The 20,544-nt window shown below is 39.5% G+C and overlaps 1 protein-coding gene across 14 annotated transcripts in view; it reads left to right on the plus strand.

Annotated features, from left to right (window-relative positions):
• The window catches only part of MTMR3 (myotubularin related protein 3), a 151,927-nt gene that overhangs the window by 105,659 nt on the left and 25,724 nt on the right, over positions 1-20,544 (plus strand). For 9 of the 14 annotated variants that reach the window (XM_058690761.1, XM_058690763.1, XM_058690758.1 and 6 more), the window contains 5 exons: positions 24-56; positions 5,459-5,541; positions 7,693-7,859; positions 16,127-16,223; positions 18,687-18,800. In XM_058690761.1, the coding sequence (XP_058546744.1) occupies positions 24-56; positions 5,459-5,541; positions 7,693-7,859; positions 16,127-16,223; positions 18,687-18,800 (494 nt within the window). The remainder of the gene's footprint in view (positions 1-23; positions 57-5,458; positions 5,542-7,692; positions 7,860-16,126; positions 16,224-18,686; positions 18,801-20,544) is intronic. The other 5 variants (XM_058690767.1, XM_058690768.1, XM_058690772.1 and 2 more) reach the window with 2 other exon arrangements.

Here is a 20,544-nt window from a genome sequence, read left to right on the forward strand (position 1 = left end):
GTTTTTGTTGTGTAATTCAATAGACTGCCTCTCAATCTGCTGCTTCTGAAATCCCAGTAAGTAGCATGGGAATCCTAGGTGGTTTTTGCACCTGTGCTTTGGAACAAGTTGGTTTTGACTGTCCGATGTTCACCTTGCAAAGCAGCAAAATTTGTCCTCTTTGCATGAGTCCCTTCGCTACTTTTACTAGACAAAGTTCTAGTGGCACACTGTGATGAGAACGATTTGTAGAGTGAGGATAAAGCCCCACAGTTTATACATAAACAGATGGGATTGTGACCTTCAAAAAATGTAAACTGAATTTCAATGAGGAATAATTTGTAAAATTTTCAAAAAGGACATTAAAACTTCTGTTTCCACCTGGTCTGTTAACGCTTCTTAGGAAAAATGTGAAATTGTAACAGCTGCAAACACTTTCCTTAGCGTTTTTTCACATTTTTTCACATTTTGGTACAGCAAAAATCTTTATTCCCCAAGCATCAAAAGGAAGTTATTCTTAACAGTTAATGCACCTTGGTTGCAGCATTCGTGTGCCAGCAGAGATCTCTAAATCAGTACTGAAGAGTAGCTTGTAAATATAAAAGGTGACTAGTAAAGAGTTTGGGTCTTTAACTTGTGACAGTCTTCTTCTTTTTTTATAGAAGTTTTTATAGAAGATTTAGGGCCCAGATATTCCACAGTTTATTACAGATTTTAGATTTTGACTTATTATTTTCACTCTGTTATTGCCTTTTTTTTTTTTTTTTAATGTTCTTTATTTTGAGAGAAAGACTGAGAATGCGAGCAGGGGTGGGGCAGAGAGAGAGAGAGAGAGAGAGAGAGAGAGAGAGAGAGAGAGAGAGAGAGAGAGAATGAATGAATGAATCCCAAACAGGGTCTGCACTGTCAGTGCAGAGCCGGATGTGGGGCTCGAACCCACAAACCGTGAGATCATGAAATCAAGAGTTAACCAATAGAGCCACCCAGGTACCCCTGTTCCTGCCATTTTTACTTCAAATGTATGTACAGGATTAGTACTTATCATTCACTCTATAAAAAGAGTATGCTTTTATTATTTTTTAAAAATGTTTATTTTTGAGAGAGAGAGAGTGTGAGCTGGGGAGGGACAGAGAGAGAGGGAGACAGAGAATCCAAAGCACGTTCCACGCTGTCAGTGCAAAGCCCTGTGTGGGGCTCAAACTCACGAACTGTGAAATCATGACCTGTGCTGAAGTTGGACTCTAAACCTGCTGAGCCACCCAGGTGCCCCAGTACATTGTTTTTAAAAGGTAGAAATTATCCCAGTTTTAAATTCTGGTGCTTAAAGATAACGTAGACGTGCATGCATTCACGCACACATGCGCACACACACACCCAGAATGAAGTAAACATACTAGGTTATGATGACATAAAATTCCCTCTGGAATGAGACAGTACTGTGGGTCTTTAATACTGTGCATGTTTATTAAATTTTTAACTGCTGCTCTCCTGCTTTTTTGGATTGATGCTCTTACGAATTTTGGTGTCTGTGATGTAACTGTTGGCCTTTTGAGGAATTAACAGCACTGAGTGTGTTTGGTGTCTTGTTTTGAGCATGAGTTTGGTGGAGTTTATAAGTGAAAACGCACTGTAAAGGAAGACAGAATTACCTGTCACGTAGAAGGTAGAGGAGAAAGAAGCAAAAAGAAAATGAGTTGCCACAAAACACTGAAATCAGTAGGTTAGGGAGAATTTGAATTAGATTCTTCCTACTCTTCCATGGATAGAACTGTCCCCAAATCATCTTGGTTTAAATTCTGTTTTCTTCTTAAAGGTCTTTGATGGAAAGACCACTTAATTCTGAAAGAAATATTAAAGTAGAACTCCTACAGAAAGGAGAGACAATCTCAGTGGAAGAAAGAAAGGTGCACCATTATAATGGAAAGAGCCTGCGCTAGAGGACAGACATGGTTTTCTGGTCCTGGCTTTGCCTCTAGCTTCTAGTATAGAGGCTTAACCTCCCTGGGCTGTAAAAGGGCCTAGAATTGAATGACATAGATTCAGTGACATAGAATTCAGTGGCACTGATGAGAATCTGTAATTGTTTGCTGATGGGGTTGAACATTGGGTGTTTCTGGTTACAGAAATGATAAGAGATCGTTTTTGATGTATAAGGAGAATTCAGAAACCTAAAGCAATGGAGTAGGCCTTTAAAAAAAGTAGAGACCTTATATGTTTTGTTTGGGTGTATGAAGAGGAAAAGAAGGCCTGTTCCACCTTTTTAAAAGAGGAAGCAGTCTTGATGGGGATTGGGGTAGAAATGAGAAGAAAAAAGGGAGATGTTCATTTGATATAAAATCAGGTATTTCTCTCTTATGTCTCTCTTCTTATTGCTGCATATTAAACTTCCCTGCATGTGACAATCTGCATGAGCATTAAAATCTGCTGTTTTCCATATCTGTGACTTGAGTACACATGGTTGTTTCTGTTGATTTGCCAGGTAGATCTGCCTACTAGCGTCTGGTATTTATACCCTTCTTCCTTAAATTTGCAATGTGAAAAATGTGTAAAAATTTGCATATCAAATGCATTTTAGGTAGTGAATATTTCACATGCTCTGAGGTATTTCATTATTCTGGAAGTCTGGACCCAGGCCCTTGGGGTCTCAGACAATAGTAGGGGATGTCAAGCTTACCTCTTCTTTGTAGCACAGTAGCTTAGGCTGGTCCAGTCCCTCTAGCAGCTGCTAATAGCATTAGTTGGTTTTCAGATTTTATGGTTATAAGGAGAGGTGATTGAGAGGGACCTGGGATTCAGGTGACTGCTCAGAGATCAGTCTCTCCAAATCAGTGGATTTTTAAAGCTCACTTTTACTCCACTCTAGGCTCTTTGTATTCCCTCTGCCTGGGACTTGCTAAGTTGTGACCATCTGATGTTCAGAAAACAGGAAGCTAGGAAACTTGTCCGAGGAAATTAGGAAGCAAGCAAAATTTTAGTTGGTAAAATTTTAGAAAATTGAAATTAGAATTCTTAATTGCCATTCTGGCAGCCACTTTTGGGAAGGGAGGAAGAGGTGAAATGAGGGTACATTTAAAAACAACAACAACAAAGCAATATGAGTCTCTTACAGGCCAAAGGACTGGCCTGGAAACAAATCAGCATTGTCTTCCATTCTCTATCTTTTTAATCTTCTATTCTTCACAATTCTTGATAGTTTATCCCTACTGATTGGTATATATTGTTGTTTTTTCCTTCTGAGATGTACACGTCTTGAAAAAATTTTTAGCCGCATCACCTGCTGTTTCTGTAGCACCTTGTGGTTAAGGACTTAAAAACAGAGGGCCAGAGCTTCTTTTTTATCAGAACACAGGCAAGATTTCTTCCCTTACCCTCAGTCATATCACAAGTATAAGGACATTTTGTAGATTATAGACTTAGAACTAAGGAAAAAGGCTCTAGTTCTGAGGTAGAAACTTCCAGTCATTATCTGTATAATATTATTTTGCTTTCTTCTCTTTTTTAATCCCTGCCCCAGTTTCTGTTTCTTGTCTCGGACATCCAGCACTGGGCTTCTTTTTGATCCTGACATCATCGTCCTGAGAGGTTGCTGATTCTGGCAACTGCATGGTGGGGCAGGGTTTGCAGGAAGCCTGTTTCTGAAACTGGCTTAGCTAATATGAGGGCTACCCTGTGCAGGCATCACTTTCTTGTTTCTGTATTGAAGGAGAGTGCCCTCCTCTTTTCATGCTACACGTGAATTGTTGGAATGCTACTTGCAATTCCCAGAACTACATTTTGGCTGGGCATGATACAGTGTAAGAGACAGTGGTCTACACATTCTTCAAGGAATGAGTGTATCCACAATTATTTTACCAGGCTCTCTTTAGAAGTTTTGGAGGGGCACCTGGTTGGCTCAGTTGGTTAAGTGTCCATCTCACACACTCTCTCTCTCTCTCTCTCTCTCTCTCTCTTTTTTTTAAAAAATTTTTTAAATGTTTATTTTTAAGAGTGAGAAAGAGGGCATGTGGGCGAGGGAGGGAGGGGAAGAGAGAGGGAGACCAAGGGTCTGAAGCTGACTCTATGCTGACAGCAGAGAGCCTGGGGGGTCGAACTCATGAACTGTGAGATCATGACCTGAGCTGAAGTCAGATGCTTAATTGACTGAGCCACCCAGGCTCCCCAAGCATCTGACTCTTGATTTCAGCTTGGGTCATGATCTCCTGGTTCATGTGATTGAGCCCCACGTCAGGCTCTGTTCTGATGGCATGGAGCCTACTTGAGATGCTCTCCCCCCTCCCCCACTTGAGTCAGTTTCTCTCTCTCTCAAAATAAATGGATAGACATTTAAAAAAAAACAACAGCAGGGGCGCCTGGGTGGCGCAGTCGGTTAAGCGTCCGACTTCAGCCAGGTCACGATCTCGCGGTCCGTGAGTTCGAGCCCCGCGTCAGGCTCTGGGCTGATGGCTCGGAGCCTGGAGCCTGTTTCCGATTCTGTGTCTCCCTCTCTCTCTGCCCCTCCCCCGTTCATGCTCTGTCTCTCTCTGTCCCAAAAATAAATAAAAAACGTTGAAAAAAAAAAAAAAAAAACAACAGCATTCATATGTAGAAGTTTTGGAAATTGTTTTTTGAAACCAGGGGTAGAGTCAAGGTGAATTGAGCAAGAGGGAGGAATCTTACATCAACTTGAGGATCTGTCACCTTGTTCAAATGCTTTCTCTATCTGCCTCTCTTCTCCCATCCCTCTCCACTATTGTACTTCTGTGTTCAGTAGAGTCTGTTCACCATATTGTCAGGGGAGAGAACCATTCCATCTTGTTCATACTTCAAACCCCACTCAGCTCCTCTGGTCTTTTGAGGCAAATTAGACCTCGCTGGTTTTAGGACCTTTGACCACTGTGTGGCCTGCTCCCTGCACTTTGATACCTGTGGGTCTCTTCTGCTTATCAGAGAGCCTGACAAGCAGCTACATCTTTTCTGTGCAGCTTGCAGGCAGTTGAGATCTCCAGTCTTTTTCAGGATAATCCTTTGCTGACACAAAGCCACAAGCCCACTTGTCATTTGGGGCCAGTAAGTATAGTCCCATTGTCACCTTGATCTGCACTTCTTTTCTGTAAATAAGATTACCATTTTGGTTCCTGTCAGCTTCTCTGCCATTGCAAATCACAGCTAGTTATAGTGTATAAAGTAGTACTTGGAGAGATTGTGAGTTTGATGCTTGAGAGATGACATATTTCCCTGTTCTTCCAGAGATGGTGCCTTCTCTTTATTCATTGTCTTCATGCTCAGACATGACTTGAGGCTGTTAATTTAGAGGAAAAGAAAGGGAAACCCTAGTTCACTCCATAGTAAATCACTTGAATACTGATGGGATAGATAAATTTGCAGTTCTGCTTGCTGTCTTCCCCTGTAGAGCTTTTGAATCTTTCTTGTTCGACCCACTGAGGGAACTGCAGGGTCAATGCCTTCTTGACTAAGGGGAATTCATATTTTTAAATTGCAGGTTCCATTACAGCTTATAGAAAGTGTTGAATGCCGAGATATATTTCAGCTTCATTTGACTTGCAAAGACTGCAAAGTTATCAGGTATGTGATATATTTATGCTGCTATTTAGTGTGGAAAAATATGTATTTTAAAAAATTTTTTTATTATTGAGAGACAAAGAGTGTGAGCAGGGGAGGGGCAGAGAGAGAGAGGGAGACACAGAATCTGAAGCAGGCTCCAGGCTCTGAGCTGTTGGCACAGAGCCCGACGCGGGGCTCGAACTCACAAACCGTGAGATCATGACCTGAGCTGAAGCTGGACGCTTAACCGACTAAGCCACCCAGGTGCCCCCAAAATATGTATTTTTTAAAAGAATAGATCTCTGGTTTGGTAACAGAAGAATAGCTTTTGAGGAATACTTAGGAATATTTTCTGAGTAGTTAGTGCCTGGAATATTTTATCTTTAGGCTACTTTGCTATTTGAAAAGTGTTTTTTAAATTTTTTATTTGGAAATTATTTCAAATTTACAAAAAAAAGTGCAACAATAAAATATTACAAAAACACTGATTTGAACATTTTACTCCATTTGCTTTATTATTTACAGGAGCTGTGTGTTGTGTGTGTGTGTGTGTTTCTTTTTCTAGACAATTTGAAAGTAAATTACATGATCCTGGCTTTTCATCCTGAAATACTTTGATGTGCTTTCCTAAGAATAGGGATATTTTCTTACATAACCATGTTGTCATTATCAACTTCACAACTTTACACTCATAATACTTTTATCCAGTCTGCTATCCATGTTCCAGTTTTGTCACTTGACCTAATAATGCCCTTTCTAGCATTCCTCATTCAGAATAGGGTCCATGCAAGGTCAGGTATTACATTAATTGCCATGATTCTGTAGCCTTATTTAATCTGAAGCATTTTTCTCCATCTCTTTGTCTTTGATGACATTCACACTGTAAAGAATATAATCTTTTATTTTAATAGAATTTTTCTCATTTTGTGTCTGTCCAGTGTTTCCTTATGATTAAATTGAGGTGGTGTATTTTCAGCTGCAATACTGTATGTGTGAGGTTGTGTCCTTTTCAGGGTACTCTGTTGAATCTGTTGGCAAACGGTGTCCATCTGTCTCTATTGCTGATGTCAATTTTGATCTGTCTTGTCAAGATGTCCCCTGCTTTCTGTATAATTCCTACATTTTCTCCTTTGCAACTGATAAACAGTCTGTGGGAGAAACTTTAAGACAATGAAAATATCCTGCTTCTCATCAAATTTCTTCATAGATATAGCATCCATTATGGTTTTTATCTGATGTTGTCTTTACTATAATGGTTGCAAAATGATGCCTGAAATGTGTTTTTAAATTTAGTAGCTCTAGAAGTTCTAAATTCCGCAAGTTTTTAGTTTATCTCTTTGATTAACTTTGGAGTGCCAGTAAACGTTATGTGTTGACATACTGATGAGCCACATTGATTGGGATGGGGGAGAGGTTTACGGGGGCCTCCTTGGTTTTAAGGTAAATAAGTTCCTTTGTAGCCATTGAGATTTGGCTTGCTTTTCATAGGTACTGACTACAACTTGTTTATTAATTACTCAGTTTTGAACACTGTTGGCATTTAAAAAGGTGAAGTATTTTTTGCCCTAATTATTTTAATCTGTATGTACTGAAAATTGCAATTGACAGTAGAATTGTTTGGTTCTCTACATGGTTACAGCTGAAAGTTTCAGTGTAATGTATCTTATTTTGGATGTACAATTATTGATTTATTCTAATGGCTGAGTAGACAGATTTGAACTTATCTGACTGGCCAAAAGTTGCGCTGTGATTTATTTTTGAGCTTGGCCTAATAGGTTATAACAACAAAATGAACATTCTCTAAACCTATTTCTTGACAACCATAAAGCTTTGGTGGAAGATACAGAAGAAGGAAACCTTACTCATGGAAGAGAAAACTGCCATTTTACTTTAATAATTACCATTAATCAATCTTAAGCATTTAATTAGTCTAAAAAATAAGTTTTCCACATGTCCATTTTTTTTTTCTTTTTGACATTTTGTACCATTGGCTAAAATTTGTTGGACCTGTAGTTATTACAAATGATAAACATGTGAAACATGACCTCTGATGCTTTTCTTGACTGTAGCTGTCACTGCACTGGGAGTTAGGTACTCTTGAAATGTTGGCTTCCCTTATTGATATTGTCAGCTGTCTTCTAATTACATCCATATTTGTTTGGCTTTACAAAGGTGTCAGTTCTCAACCTTTGAGCAGTGTCAAGAGTGGCTTAAGAGACTAAACAATGCAATCCGACCACCTGCTAAAATAGAAGATCTCTTCTCATTTGCATACCATGCTTGGTGCATGGAGGTCTACGCCAGTGAAAAAGAACAACATGGAGACCTTTGCAGACCAGGTAGACCTTTCTAAAATGTAAAAATGGTGGTTCTGTTATTGTTTGAGGTACCCTTAACATGAAATGGGACTCCTAAGCATTCATGTATTGAATCAGTGTATATTTTATGGAGCACCTAAGCATTTGTGCATCATTCTTCTAAGATAAATAGAACATGTTTCCTGCCTTTTAGGGGAAAGGAAGAACACATCACAATCTACTGGGGCTAAAAAAAAAAAAAAATATATATATATATATATATATGTATATATATGGTAAGATTTAATGGGTGTTGTAAGAAGCCTAATGGAAGGGAGCCATGAATCATATGCACATTCCCAAATGTGAAGACTTCACGTTCATGGTGGCTTTTGAGGTAGAATAAGGGTTCATTGAAGGTAGAAGGGTTCATTGAGTAGAGAAAGAGGAAAAGTGTTGGAACAAGTAGCATGAACAAAGGTCCAGAAGTGTGTGACATTAGGGCTCAGAGTAATGGCATACAAAATGGCCTTTCACTATCTTCTTATTTTCTTTTTTTAAAAAGGTTTGTTTATTTATTTTGATGGGAGGTGGGCAGAGAGAGAGAGAGAGAGAGAGAGAGGCAGAAAGAATCCCAAGCAAGCTCTGTGCTCTCAGCACAGAGCCCGACATGGGGCTCGATTTCACAAAGTATGAGATCACGATGAGCCAAAATCAAGAGTTGGATGCTTAACCAATTGAGCCACCCAGGCACCCGTATCTTCTTGTTTTCAAGTCATACATTTTCCTATTGTTACCCCTTTCATCTCATAGATGAAACAGAGGTCCAGAGAGGCCAGGTGACTTCCTTCAGGACAAATACAGAAGCTGAGCCTGTGCTGGAGCCTAGGCCTTCTAATTTCGCAGGAGATCTTTGTCCTACTCTTTCTCACTCAGAAATGGCTTGGATCAAGTTCATGTTATTCCTTTGCATGTAGTTGTCTGTAAACTTTATGTTGCCATAAATGAACTTTGCTGGTCCAACACTCAATCTTTAGTGTGTCAAGCCTGGAAGCAAAGTCTTGGATTTCTAAACAGTGAAAAGTTGTGAGCCTCCTTCCAATAAAGTTTCCTCTTGGGACTTTTTTCTTTAAACCTCAGTTTTTAATCCTGAATTTTTGATCTTAACAGTTTTGCCCTGAGTCATTTTAAACATTTGAGGCTAATCTAGCTTTGCTTGCATTACTTTGTTTCCTGGCTCACTCACTGGTTGAAAATTTTGGTTCATAATTAAAATACAGCATAAGCATCATCTTATTTTTAAAGATGCTTTGATGTATACTTTTGTTTGACCCTTATGATCTCGTCAAACAGGCAGGATAGCCTGGTGTTTCTGTTTTGGGAGCCAAAGAAATGAGACTCAGAGGTAAAGCCCGTTGCTAAGTCCCACCGTCAGTCAGTGACAGAGCTAGTACCTAAACCCAGTTCTCAGCTATTGAGAGTTGACTGGGGGAAAGTTCTGTGGATGTGGAGATGAAAAACTGGTACCTGCCCTCATGGAGCCTGAAGGAAAGCATCAGGAATCCAAGCTGCTCATGAGCCTGGTCGGGCCAGTGGAGCTCATAGTCAGCCATAAGAGTCCACACCATCCTTGGATATTGGAATGTCCTTAGACTGTCTCTCACTTCACTCCTTTATCCATTGCATCTTTTTCTTTTTCCTTCTTTACTGAGAAGCCATTGTATTTTTGTTGTTGTTCTTTATGGCTTTTGTCAAGTTTTGTTTTTGTTTTTTTTTTTTTTTAAGGTTTTTTTTTTCTTAAAGATAAAATTTACCTACAGGGAAATGCACAGATCTTACATGTATATTTGCTGAATTTTTAACCACTGTATCTTATCAAATTTTTACTCTCAGGGCACCTGGGTGGCTCAGTTGGTTAAGCGTCTGACTCTTGATTTTGGCTCAGGTCATGATCTCATGGTTGGGAGATTGAGCTCCATTGGGCTCTGCACTGGGCGTGGAGCCTGCTTAAGATTCTCTTTCCCTCTTTCCTGCTTGTGTTCGTTCCCTCCATCCCTCCCTCCCTCTCTGTCTCTCAAAAAAATCTATTTTTTTAGTCTCTACCATTTTCTAGGATGATGAAGTTTGTGAGTATATCTTGCTGCACATTATGTTATATAAGAACTTCAGTTGTTTAAGACTCCTAATTCTAAAGGGCATTTCCCTACTTTTAGGTTGGTTAGTCAACAGGGCTTGTTTTATTCTCCTAATTTGTTTTCTCACAACTACAGACTGAAAATTCCTCATCTCTTTAGATGATTCTTTATTCCCTTGATAAAATTAGTTTCTTTTGGATTTGGGCCATCTCTTAGGGTATTGCTAAGATGTGCTACATCAGAATTTCACCTTTTTTTTTTTTTTTTTTTTAATGTTTATTTATTTTGAGAGACAGCGCAAGTGGCAGGGAGGGGCAGAGAGAGAAAGAGGGAGAAAGAGAATCCCAAGCAGTCGCTGTGCTGTTAACACCGGGCTGGACACGGGGCTCGATATTATGAACCACAAGATCATGACCTGAGCTGAAATCAAGAGTTGGACGCTTAACTGACTGAGCCACTCAGGCATCCCAGAGCCTCACTCTTTTAATTATGGATTGCTTTGTCTTGAGCTGGGATGACTTGGGTCCCCAGACCCTTCCCTTTCTGATCTGGTATTCTTTGGCCACCAGAACATAAAGATGTCTGTAGTGTCCTCTGTCTTTTAATGAGTTTTTGATGGATGGAGGTATTTGGGGGGTAAAGTACTGATTTAAGAACTAGGAAACCTGAATTCAAATACATATATTTTACCATTTAATTAAAAAAATATTGGGGAAGCCATTTATCTTCTCTGTACTTTAATTTCCTTTGTTCTTCAAACTGAGACATTCCTGTTCTTCCTGTCCAAGTTGATCAGGGTATCCTGCAGATCAGATCTATTATTGCTGGAGAGTTCAGTAAATATTTGAGTGCTTCCTATGTGCCATACTTGTTAAAACATTTTGGAAACTGAATCTACAAGGTGATGCCATTGTAACTGATTGTTGGAACTTACTCTGAGTGATGGTTGTATTTTGTTTCTTCGTAGTATATACAAATCCACACTAAGTTAACTTGCTGTTACAAGGAATCTTACTGTACTTGGTTTGAGTATGTGCATATGTATGGCTTTTTCCTTTTTATATATTTTCACTATGGAGTACAGAGGGAAAACTTGCTCTTATGCAAAATACTGTGGTGGCATTTAAAAAAAATTTTTTTTTTTAAATTTTTAATGTTTTTATTTATTTTTGAGACAGAGAGAGACAGAGCATGAATGGGGGAGGGTCAGAGAGAGGGAGACACAGAATCTGAAACAGGCTCCGGGCTCTGAGCTGTCAGCACAGGGGCCCGATGCGGGGCTCGAACTCACGGACCGCGAGATCGTGACCTGAGCCGAAGTCGGCGCTCAACCGACTGAGCCACCCAGGCGCCCCGTGGTGGCATTTTTAAAGCCAGTCGACCTGGTTCTTCTGTCTCCACCCAATATTGTTGAGTGTTGATGGTGGCTACAACATTACTCACCAAATATGAGCATACCAGACAACCACATTCTTCTAAGTCATCTTTAGGGTGAGACAGCACTTGAGATATTTCAAAGTAATGCCTTTGTATAATCTGCTCCAACACATGAGATCATAAGCATGGACTATGAAGGGTTGAAGTTATTATTTAGTCTTTTAGTAGTTAATAAGGCCTTTTATGGATTCTTCTCTGCCTAGCCTGTTAAGAGTAGAATGTGTCAGGGAGGAGGGAAATGGGAAAATTGCATCATTACCTTGTATTTATATAAATCTTAGTTTCTGACTGTTGAAGCTGTTATAGTTAAGCAAGCCACATTGCAGCCAAAGCTCTGAGTCTTAGTCAGCTTTGGAAGAAGTCTCAACATTGTTATTGGAAGTTTACCTGTGAAACTTGCAAAAGCCTTTTTGCAAGACTGTTGACTCCGCTCTTAGACCATTGCAGACTCTAAAAAAGGAATGGATTAAAAGCTTAAAGCTTCTCTCCCACATGCTCAGTTTTCTTTTCTTCATTGTAGCAGCCTTCTTGGTGATAGTTCTGTACTTGAGCATTAGGCAGGAGTCCTGACAGATGATTGGGCAATTCATTTGTTAGTTTAGTAGCATCAGCCCCACCTTTCTGACCTCTCTTCTGTGAAATGCCCATTAAGCATTTTGTTTAACCATGAACAGCATAGGACTCTGGGTCTTACACTGTTGTGCAGCTGCCTGTTTCCTATAAAGCAAAAGCCCCTGCCAGCAGAGTCTGTCTTACATATTTGAATGCAGTCCAGTAAGCATACATTTAGATGACTGTACTGGGACCTTTGTTCATAGAAAAGAATGATTCCTCCTATATTTGGAAGGCAGCTATGCTCACCACTATATTCCTCCTATATTTGAAAATCTGGAAGGGCTGGTTCTCACCTTCCCTGACTCTGGTGCTGTTCTTTTTCCCTTACATCCTGGGTAGAGGTCTGGCTCTTCTATCACAGGCCTTTAAGCTGTCTATAATTGTGGATTCGAATACTCAGGATCACCCAGGGAGCTAGATTTTTTGGGGGGAAAATTTTTTAGACTGCCTCTTGACACTGGTTATGTTAGAGGGGCTCATTGCTTTAAAAAGGTTTTCATTCCCACTAAAATAAGAATTGCTGGACTGTTTGCATTTGTTGTACAAGAAATAACTAAATATTAAAAAAGGACACATCTCATTTGAGATTGGGGGAGGGCAGACAGGGTTGAAATGGAAATATAAAGCAAAACAAAAAACTTATAACCAGGGGCAACTGGGTGGCTTGGTCTGTTAAGCGTCCTACTCTTGGTTTCAGCTCAACTCATGATCTCATGGGTCATGGGATTAAGCCTCACACTGGGCTCTGCACTGACAGTGAGGACCCTGCTTGGAATTCTCTCTCTCCCTCTCTCTTTGCCCTTCCCCTTACTAGTGTGCACTTGCTCTCTCAAGATGAATACACATTAAAAAAAAAAAAAAAAAAAGATTCTCTTTCTCTCTCTGCCCCTCTCCCCCATGTGCGCCGTCTCTCCTCAAAAAAGAACAAGAAACTTACAACCGTAATATTTAAAATGGATTATAGTATATCTAGTATTGTGGAAACATGAGAATTCTTAGAAATTCTTAAGAGAAATCAGCAAAGAGATGTGCTTGGCATTCATTTTTCTGGCTGAATAAACATAAGGGAACTTCTAACACAATTTGGCAAAAGCCAGTTGAATTACTCATGTATTTAAGGTCTCCTATATTAAAAAAATACATATATATTTTTTTAATGTTTATTTTTGAGAGAGAGAGAGCATGAGCAGGGGAGGGGCAGAGAGAGAGACACAGACAGAATCTGAAGCAGGCTCGAGACTCTGAGCTGTCAGCACAGAGCCTGATGCGGGGCTTGAACCCATGAACCATGAGATCCTGACCTGAGCCGAAGTCGGACACTTAACCGACTGTGAGCCACCAAGGCATCCCATTGCTAGATTTTTTTTTAAAGCATTACTTTTCAACTGTTAGTTGTTATGCACTTATGGGTCATGAAATCAAAGTTTTAAGAAATGAAATACAAAATGAAACACTTAGGATAGAAAATACCAAAATGAGTCACACATAGTAATGGTAGGTACAGTTTTGTGAAACTCTTCAAAATAAACATGTTATGTTCGATTATGATATAAAACATAATTCAATTGTGATGGTCATTTTCAAAGTTAGGAAGTTAGTGTTTTAGAGGATACAAAGGTAATTAAAAGTCTTTTTTCTCAAGGAACTTGAATAACAAATGCTTTATGCTTGCTAGGCAGTATATATTTCTTTGTCGCTCAGAACTTCATGCTCCTGATGATGGTTGTAAGCTTTTCTTTGGGCAACAGTTCTGTGTGATAAATTACCAGTGGTGGTGATGCTGGTGGTGATTTTGCCAGTGATTATTTTAAAGTAGCTATGTGCTTACACTAAGATGGAGGTACTAATGTTAACAATCATTAAAGTACTTTTAACCTTTTGCAAAGACTTGGAGCTGTACGGAGGTGGGAAAAATCTCATTAATGAATGAACTTGGAAATTGTTACAGTTTTACAGTTTTTAGATTGGGATTATAAGTGAAAGACTGTCTAATATTCTTGATGGTCACTATTCCTTGCAATTTGTAGACAGATGGCACCCCAATTTGGATAGCTTTTTTCCTATTTCAAAGCCCACATCATTTCTAAAATTTTTCCAGAATGGGATGCATTCAGCTGATTATTTCTTCCTGCATCTCTGCACCTCATCTTTTTATAGCTCTCCTTCAGGAAATGTATAATACCTAGTTTAAACTCAAGAAAAGCAGTTTAAATAGGAAGTAGTTTTATAGAATTGTCCTTCATTCAAGTAATTGGTGTTTGCTGTTCTGAAGCTCCACTCCCAGGGAGAGCAAAGCTTTATACTTTGATCACCAAAGCAATCTGCTTTGTGCTTTTGTTATTGTTGTTTCTCCTAGCCCCTACCAGCATTTACTTTACTACCTATAACACTACATATTAGAGATACTGCTTAATCGTTCTTTGTTTGTTTTACTGCCCTAGGACTCTGTGTGTTTTCAAGGAAGAAGGTTATTTCAGATTTAATGACTTTTATGTTAGGTTCATTTCTGCCTTTGTAGCTCACTGTCTTTAGGAAGAGAAAACCAGTTTCATTAGGGCAAATGTGGGCAGGTTATACTTGTTTGGGTGAATGTTCTTACAGGTGGTCAGCACTTTAGTTAGTAGTATGGTGTTTCCTGAGATTCCTAGGTACTGGGAGTTATTATAGTTTTGTGATCTCTAAAATTCTATAATCTATAAGGCTCTGAAAATAAAAAGATTTTTCTTATCTTATTTGGTGGCTTGACCTGGTCTGAGCTGAAATGAAGCTTGACTTATCTCATTTAGTGTGAATTATCCATGCATTTCACTGTAGAAATATTAATGTTTGATTAGTAGACCCTGTTGAGAGAGTGTTAACCTAATGCTATATTATGTGCACTATCTTAAACTCCAGAAAACCTAAGTTTTGAGATCTGGCCCTTAGTCTTTCTGATGAGTTGTAGATCTATATTACTATTCTTGATGAACTTGGTATTATTTTTTATGTATACTGTGAGTGTGGACCTAGGAAAGTAGCCAGTGTAGTGACAAGGACTGGGTTTTGGGACCGGACAGACTTGCCATAATAACCTCTCTCAGTCTCAGTTTTATCCTGTGTAAAATGAACTCAGTGATAACCACTCAGAGTAGGTAGTAGTGATTAGATGAGATAACCTAATTCTTTAAAAAAAAAAAATTTTTTTTTAATGTTTATTCTTGAGAGAGACAGAGCACTAACAGAGGAGGGGAAGAGAGAGACACAGAATCTGAAGCAGGCTCCAGGCTCTGAGCGGTCAGCACAGAGCCCGATGTGGGGCTCAAACCCACCTGACCTGCGAGATTATGACCTGAGGTGAAGTCTGACACCTAACCAACTGAGCCACCCAGGTGCCCTGAGATAACCTGATTCTTGATCAAAATTTGAAGATGTGGAAACAGCCTAAGCATTTGTCAGTAGATGAATGGATAAAGAAGATGTGGTATATGTGTGTAACATTCCATACACAGGGATAATGGGCCATTAAAAAAAAGAAAATTTGGCATTTGTGACATCATGGAGGAACCTAGAAGTTATTATGCTAAGTGAAATAAGACAGAGATAGACAAATACCATATGATTTCACTTATATGTAGGATCTAAAAAACAAATGAACAAACGAAAAAACAGATACAGACTCATAAATACCGAGAACAAACTGGTGGTTGCCAGAGGGGAGGTGTGTAGGGGATGGGCAAAATAGGTGAAGGGGATTAAGAGGTATAAACTTCCACTAGCAGAATAGGGTTCAGTCAGTAATACTATAATAACTTTGTATGGTGAAAGATGGTACCTGTACTTACGGTGAGCATTTCATAATGTATGTAGTTGTTGAAGCACTATGTCTTACACCTGAAACTAATGTAAATTGTATGTTAGCTATACTTCAATTAAAAAATTTAATTTCCTCATTCCTTTGTATACAGCCTTGTCCTGGTAGGGAATTTGTAAACTAAAACTAAATATATTTAAAACTAAAACTGTAGTTTTAAACTAAAACTAATCTATATTTTCTTTATATAATAACTAGCAGGGTAGCTATGCTTTTATTCTACCTGTTTTGCAAAATGGTATTCATTTCTTTCTGCTGTCCTTGGCCCCTAGGGGAGCATGTAACGTCAAGATTTAAAAACGAAGTGGAGCGGATGGGTTTTGATATGAACAACGCCTGGAGGATTTCCAATATCAATGAGAAGTATAAGTGAGTTGTATGGGACCCTGTGGACTGTGTTTCATAGCCAGTGCCTTTGCAGATACCCCAATTCTCATGTGGCGGAACATGTGAACTTAGACATTTTCTTTCAATAGAGATTTATTACATCTCACTGCAGGGTCTTCAGAGTACTTCTTGAGCCTTCTGTTCCCATTGCTCTCACTGGAGTGGAAAAGTGATCCTTAATAGGATTCTAGCTGGAAACTTCTTTTCCATCCCCTCCAGGCCTCTGTTCTTCCTGGTGCATGCATTTCCTGGGCAGTATTGTGTTCACGGGTAGGCCAGCAGTTTCCATTGTTCTCATCACCAATTGACCTCACTTTGGAGATAGAATCAGTGATCTCACAAGCGGTGATAAAACACTCAGCAGGGAATTTTTATGACAAATTTTACTCCAGATTCTATGAAATAGACGTTAAGTACTATTCTTTCTAACTTCATAGCTTTGATCATTTAATCATTAATATAATCATTAAATATTTCCCATTACCTGTTTCCTTAAAAGGTGTAAGTACTTTGGTGTGGGGGAGGGCAGTTAACTACTATGATTTTGGTGATCCAGATTTCTATAAAACAAAAGAAGATTGTTCAAGAGATTTAAATTAATATTCTTCTCTTAGGATTCCCTCTAGCAGTTGGAGGCATTAATCTTTCCGTTTTTTGAGTTGTCTCAAATCATGATGGCTATTTTCCTGGTCTGTTTGTGGGTAGCCATCAGAGCATTTCATTTTTAATTGGAAAAACTACAGCTAATTACTGTATGTAGCTTTTAACATGGACCTTGCCTAAGGAATTAAGAACCTTGGGGTGTTATGAAAAAAATGGGAGCTTTAGGTCTGTCGTACCTTTGCCTGGTCTCCATCACAAGATAAAGCAGAGAATGGAGGTGGAGACTGGAGGAGAGGCCTCAGAGAGCCTGAGACTACAAAGCCTACACAGGCTTTGCTCATGTGTAACTCATATTTCCTATGCTGGAAACTGCTTATTTACATGTGAACAGCTAGTGTTTGCTAAAGAGGTGACTACTAGATAGTGTAATACTTACAGGACAAGGAATACAATGATCAGAATATTGGGTGAAGTCAGAAAACTGAATTAAGCTAAGCTTGTTGGGAAAAAAATGAGTTCAAAAGCCAGTTGGTTTTCAAAATCCCTATTCAGTGTTGGTTTTAAAAATCAACTTTTGTCTTTGAGTCCACTGTTTCTACCTCAGAACCAGTCTTTAGGACATTGAAAAGTTCTTCCTACTACAAAGAAGGAGAGCTAAATTTAGTCTTAAGTTTTAAACAAGACAAAAGAAATAAGACAAAAGAACAAAACTCATGGTTAGCACATTAACTATGGTCACCATGTCCTGGTTGTTTTTAGGAGTTTATGGGAAAGTGTTAAGTTTGTAGAGCTACTCCTGGTCATAGATATTCTGTTGGTTTAGTGACTTTTAAATTCCTGATATTTAATCTTCTGGAAATTGAGAACAAGATGGAGGAGATATTAAGTGCTGAATGATCAAAACTCCCAATTCTTAAGCTACTTTGTGTTCTCTGCCTTTTCCCTTAATGCATAAGGCTAGGGCAGGGGAGTGGTGCAGGAGAAGGAGGAATTTGTATATTTTAGGATTTGGATTAAAAGTCCTCTTGCCTTTACTACTGAAAAGGAATATTGAAGTACCCATAGAGGGACATTGTCCTGTAAGTGAAATACCTATCAGGAATAACTGCTTTTTAGGGCACCAGCTTGACTAGCATGAAGCTACTGGCTGCTTCTTAATGAAAACAGAGCTTTTTTTCCCCCCTGAGAATAATTCTGAAGTATGTTTTATAGAAATTGTGATGAACAGCTCATTCACATTACTAACTTGCATCAGTGGGGCTGTGATTATGTATGCAGGTGGCCTGTCCTGTGGTACTGTTTCTGCATACCCATGTCTGCCCCTGTTACCTATAATTAGGACACATCAAAGAATACATTAATAATCCTGTAAGGTCTCTGGAAACTTGAAGTTGTGGGCTCTTGTCCTTCTTCACATGTTTCTCTTTGATAGAAGCCTGAAAGAGTGAGAGTCTGGTAGAGGTGATAGACTTTCCTTCTGTAGTTAGATTGGGCATTTACTTTGTATGGTTAGAAATTATCTATGTGTTTTTTTAAACAACAGAAAGTTACAGTGGAGTAACTGTCAACTCCCCTTATATATTACTGATGTTAAGATCAACAGATTCTCAAAGGCAGCAGGAGGTAGAACAGGCCATGATAGTGTCACATGATATATATATATAAGTAAACACTCAAGGCAACTGATTCTGCTGAATAGGCCAAGACTCAAGTAAAGCTCCTTATTTTTCAACTGGTTGTGGGGTAGCTTAATCAACATCCTTAACTCTGGTTCACCTAGTGTTTCTCCTTCTTTCTCTCTGTCTTCTTCCCCCACTCCCTCTTTCTCACCTTTCTCATTAGGCTATGTGGTAGCTATCCACAGGAGCTCATAGTGCCTGCCTGGATCACTGATAAAGAACTAGAGAGTGTAGCAAGCTTCAGGTCCTGGAAGCGCATCCCTGCTGTTGTCTACAGGTAAGTAAGCCTGGCCAGGCCCATCTTGGTCTGGTGTTACTCTCCACTGCATGAGGTGTGCTGCCTCTGCTGTTGCTAACCTGGGAAGGGAGACAAGGGTTCAGAGAACTTTCCAGGCAGTTCTGTGCTACCTTATTGTAAAATCCACTCTTACAGTGACACACCAGTGTTTACTGCATCCAGCACACTTGCTGATGGTTTATTTGATAAGAAAATTTTAATAGAAAAGTGGCTTGTCTTGCTATTTTAAATATACTTCTGACATTCTATGGAAGATAATATGCTTAATATTCAGCATTTAGCTTCAGATGTTGGCTTTTGGATTGAGAGAGGTGAGTTCCAGAAAGTGAGAATTGGGAGTATAGAATTGAGTCATTTGCGATAGTCTTTGTGGTTGAAACTTCAACACATGAAAGAGTTCTGCTTTAAGAGGGAGCATTTGAAGAGGAAGGCTAGGGCTTTGCCAGGTAGAAGATCTCAGAGATGAAAGGCTTGAGAGCCAAGGGAGCAAGTCTAGAAGGGGGATGGTAGTGTGAACGAGCAGAGTTTTTGGAGTTCAGGTCTTTTCACTAATACTCCTTGCTAAGGCACTTAAAATAAATTGCCTAACTGGCCTCAGCCTGTTCCTAATTAGTAAAGTGGGAGTGATGTTCTTAGTTTACAGGTATCCTGTGCCTCCTAAATGAATCTGTATATACTGGGCTTCTCTCAGCAGAGTAGGTTGTATTCCTGGGGGTTGCTTTTATAATTCATTGAGGAGCTCAGTTCTCAAGGACTCATGTTAAGATTTTAAGAAAGCATTCCCTCTTATTTTGAAACTGTTTCACATGTCATCTCTTTGTAGTATTTACATTCTCTATTTCATTTTCCCAGTTTGCAGACTTTTCGGGCTTTCCTTGAATTTGGGCCAAACCAGTGGGGCTTAGTTAGAGACTCTTTCATGCCAGGAGGCATTCCATTGAAATATTGAGTTTGTATAGGAAGGGATTTATCTCCTTGTGGAATTTCCACTGAGGTAACCAGCTTGTTCATGTAGTCCACTGATGGCAGATTATGATGGCCATCCTGAATAGAGATGAAGAAGTATTTGTTTCTGGCCCAGTAGAATCTGTTAAATTTTCAATCTCAATTTTCATCACTGTTGTTTTCAAACACCCCTAGAAAAACAGGTCACCAAATTTACCTATCACTCAAGTGGCAGGGATGACACAGGAATTACAGAGCAGGGAGAGCTGAAAGGATTTGCATCTTATCAGTGATGGGCCCAGCTCAAATAGGGAAAGCAGCCAGCTGCTGCTCTGTGGCCAACAGCTGTGTTAGATCAGCAGCCCTGGCATTTGTAGGGTTTGTTGACTTTGAGAATGAGGGTGAAGAACTGTCACCGGGCTTTAGGTGAATTGTTGGTAGAGAGGCCTGTAAGTGCGCATTAAAGACAAACTTTTTTTTATTTATTTATTTATTTATTTTTTTATTTTATTTTTGGGACAGAGAGAGACAGAGCATGAACGGGGGAGGGGCAGAGAGAGAGGGAGACACAGAATCGGAAACAGGCTCCAGGCTCCGAGCCATCAGCCCAGAGCCTGATGCGGGGCTCGAACTCACGGACCGCAAGATCGTGACCTGGCTGAAGTCGGACGCTTAACCGACTGCGCCACCCAGGCGCCCCATTAAAGACAAACTTTTTAGAATAAACATGGGAAACCTTTCTTCCCTTCTAAAATTTATTCTAGAGGGCACAAACCAT

Source organism: Neofelis nebulosa, chromosome 11 (genome assembly GCF_028018385.1).
Source record: "Neofelis nebulosa isolate mNeoNeb1 chromosome 11, mNeoNeb1.pri, whole genome shotgun sequence".
NCBI lineage: Eukaryota > Metazoa > Chordata > Mammalia > Carnivora > Felidae > Neofelis > Neofelis nebulosa.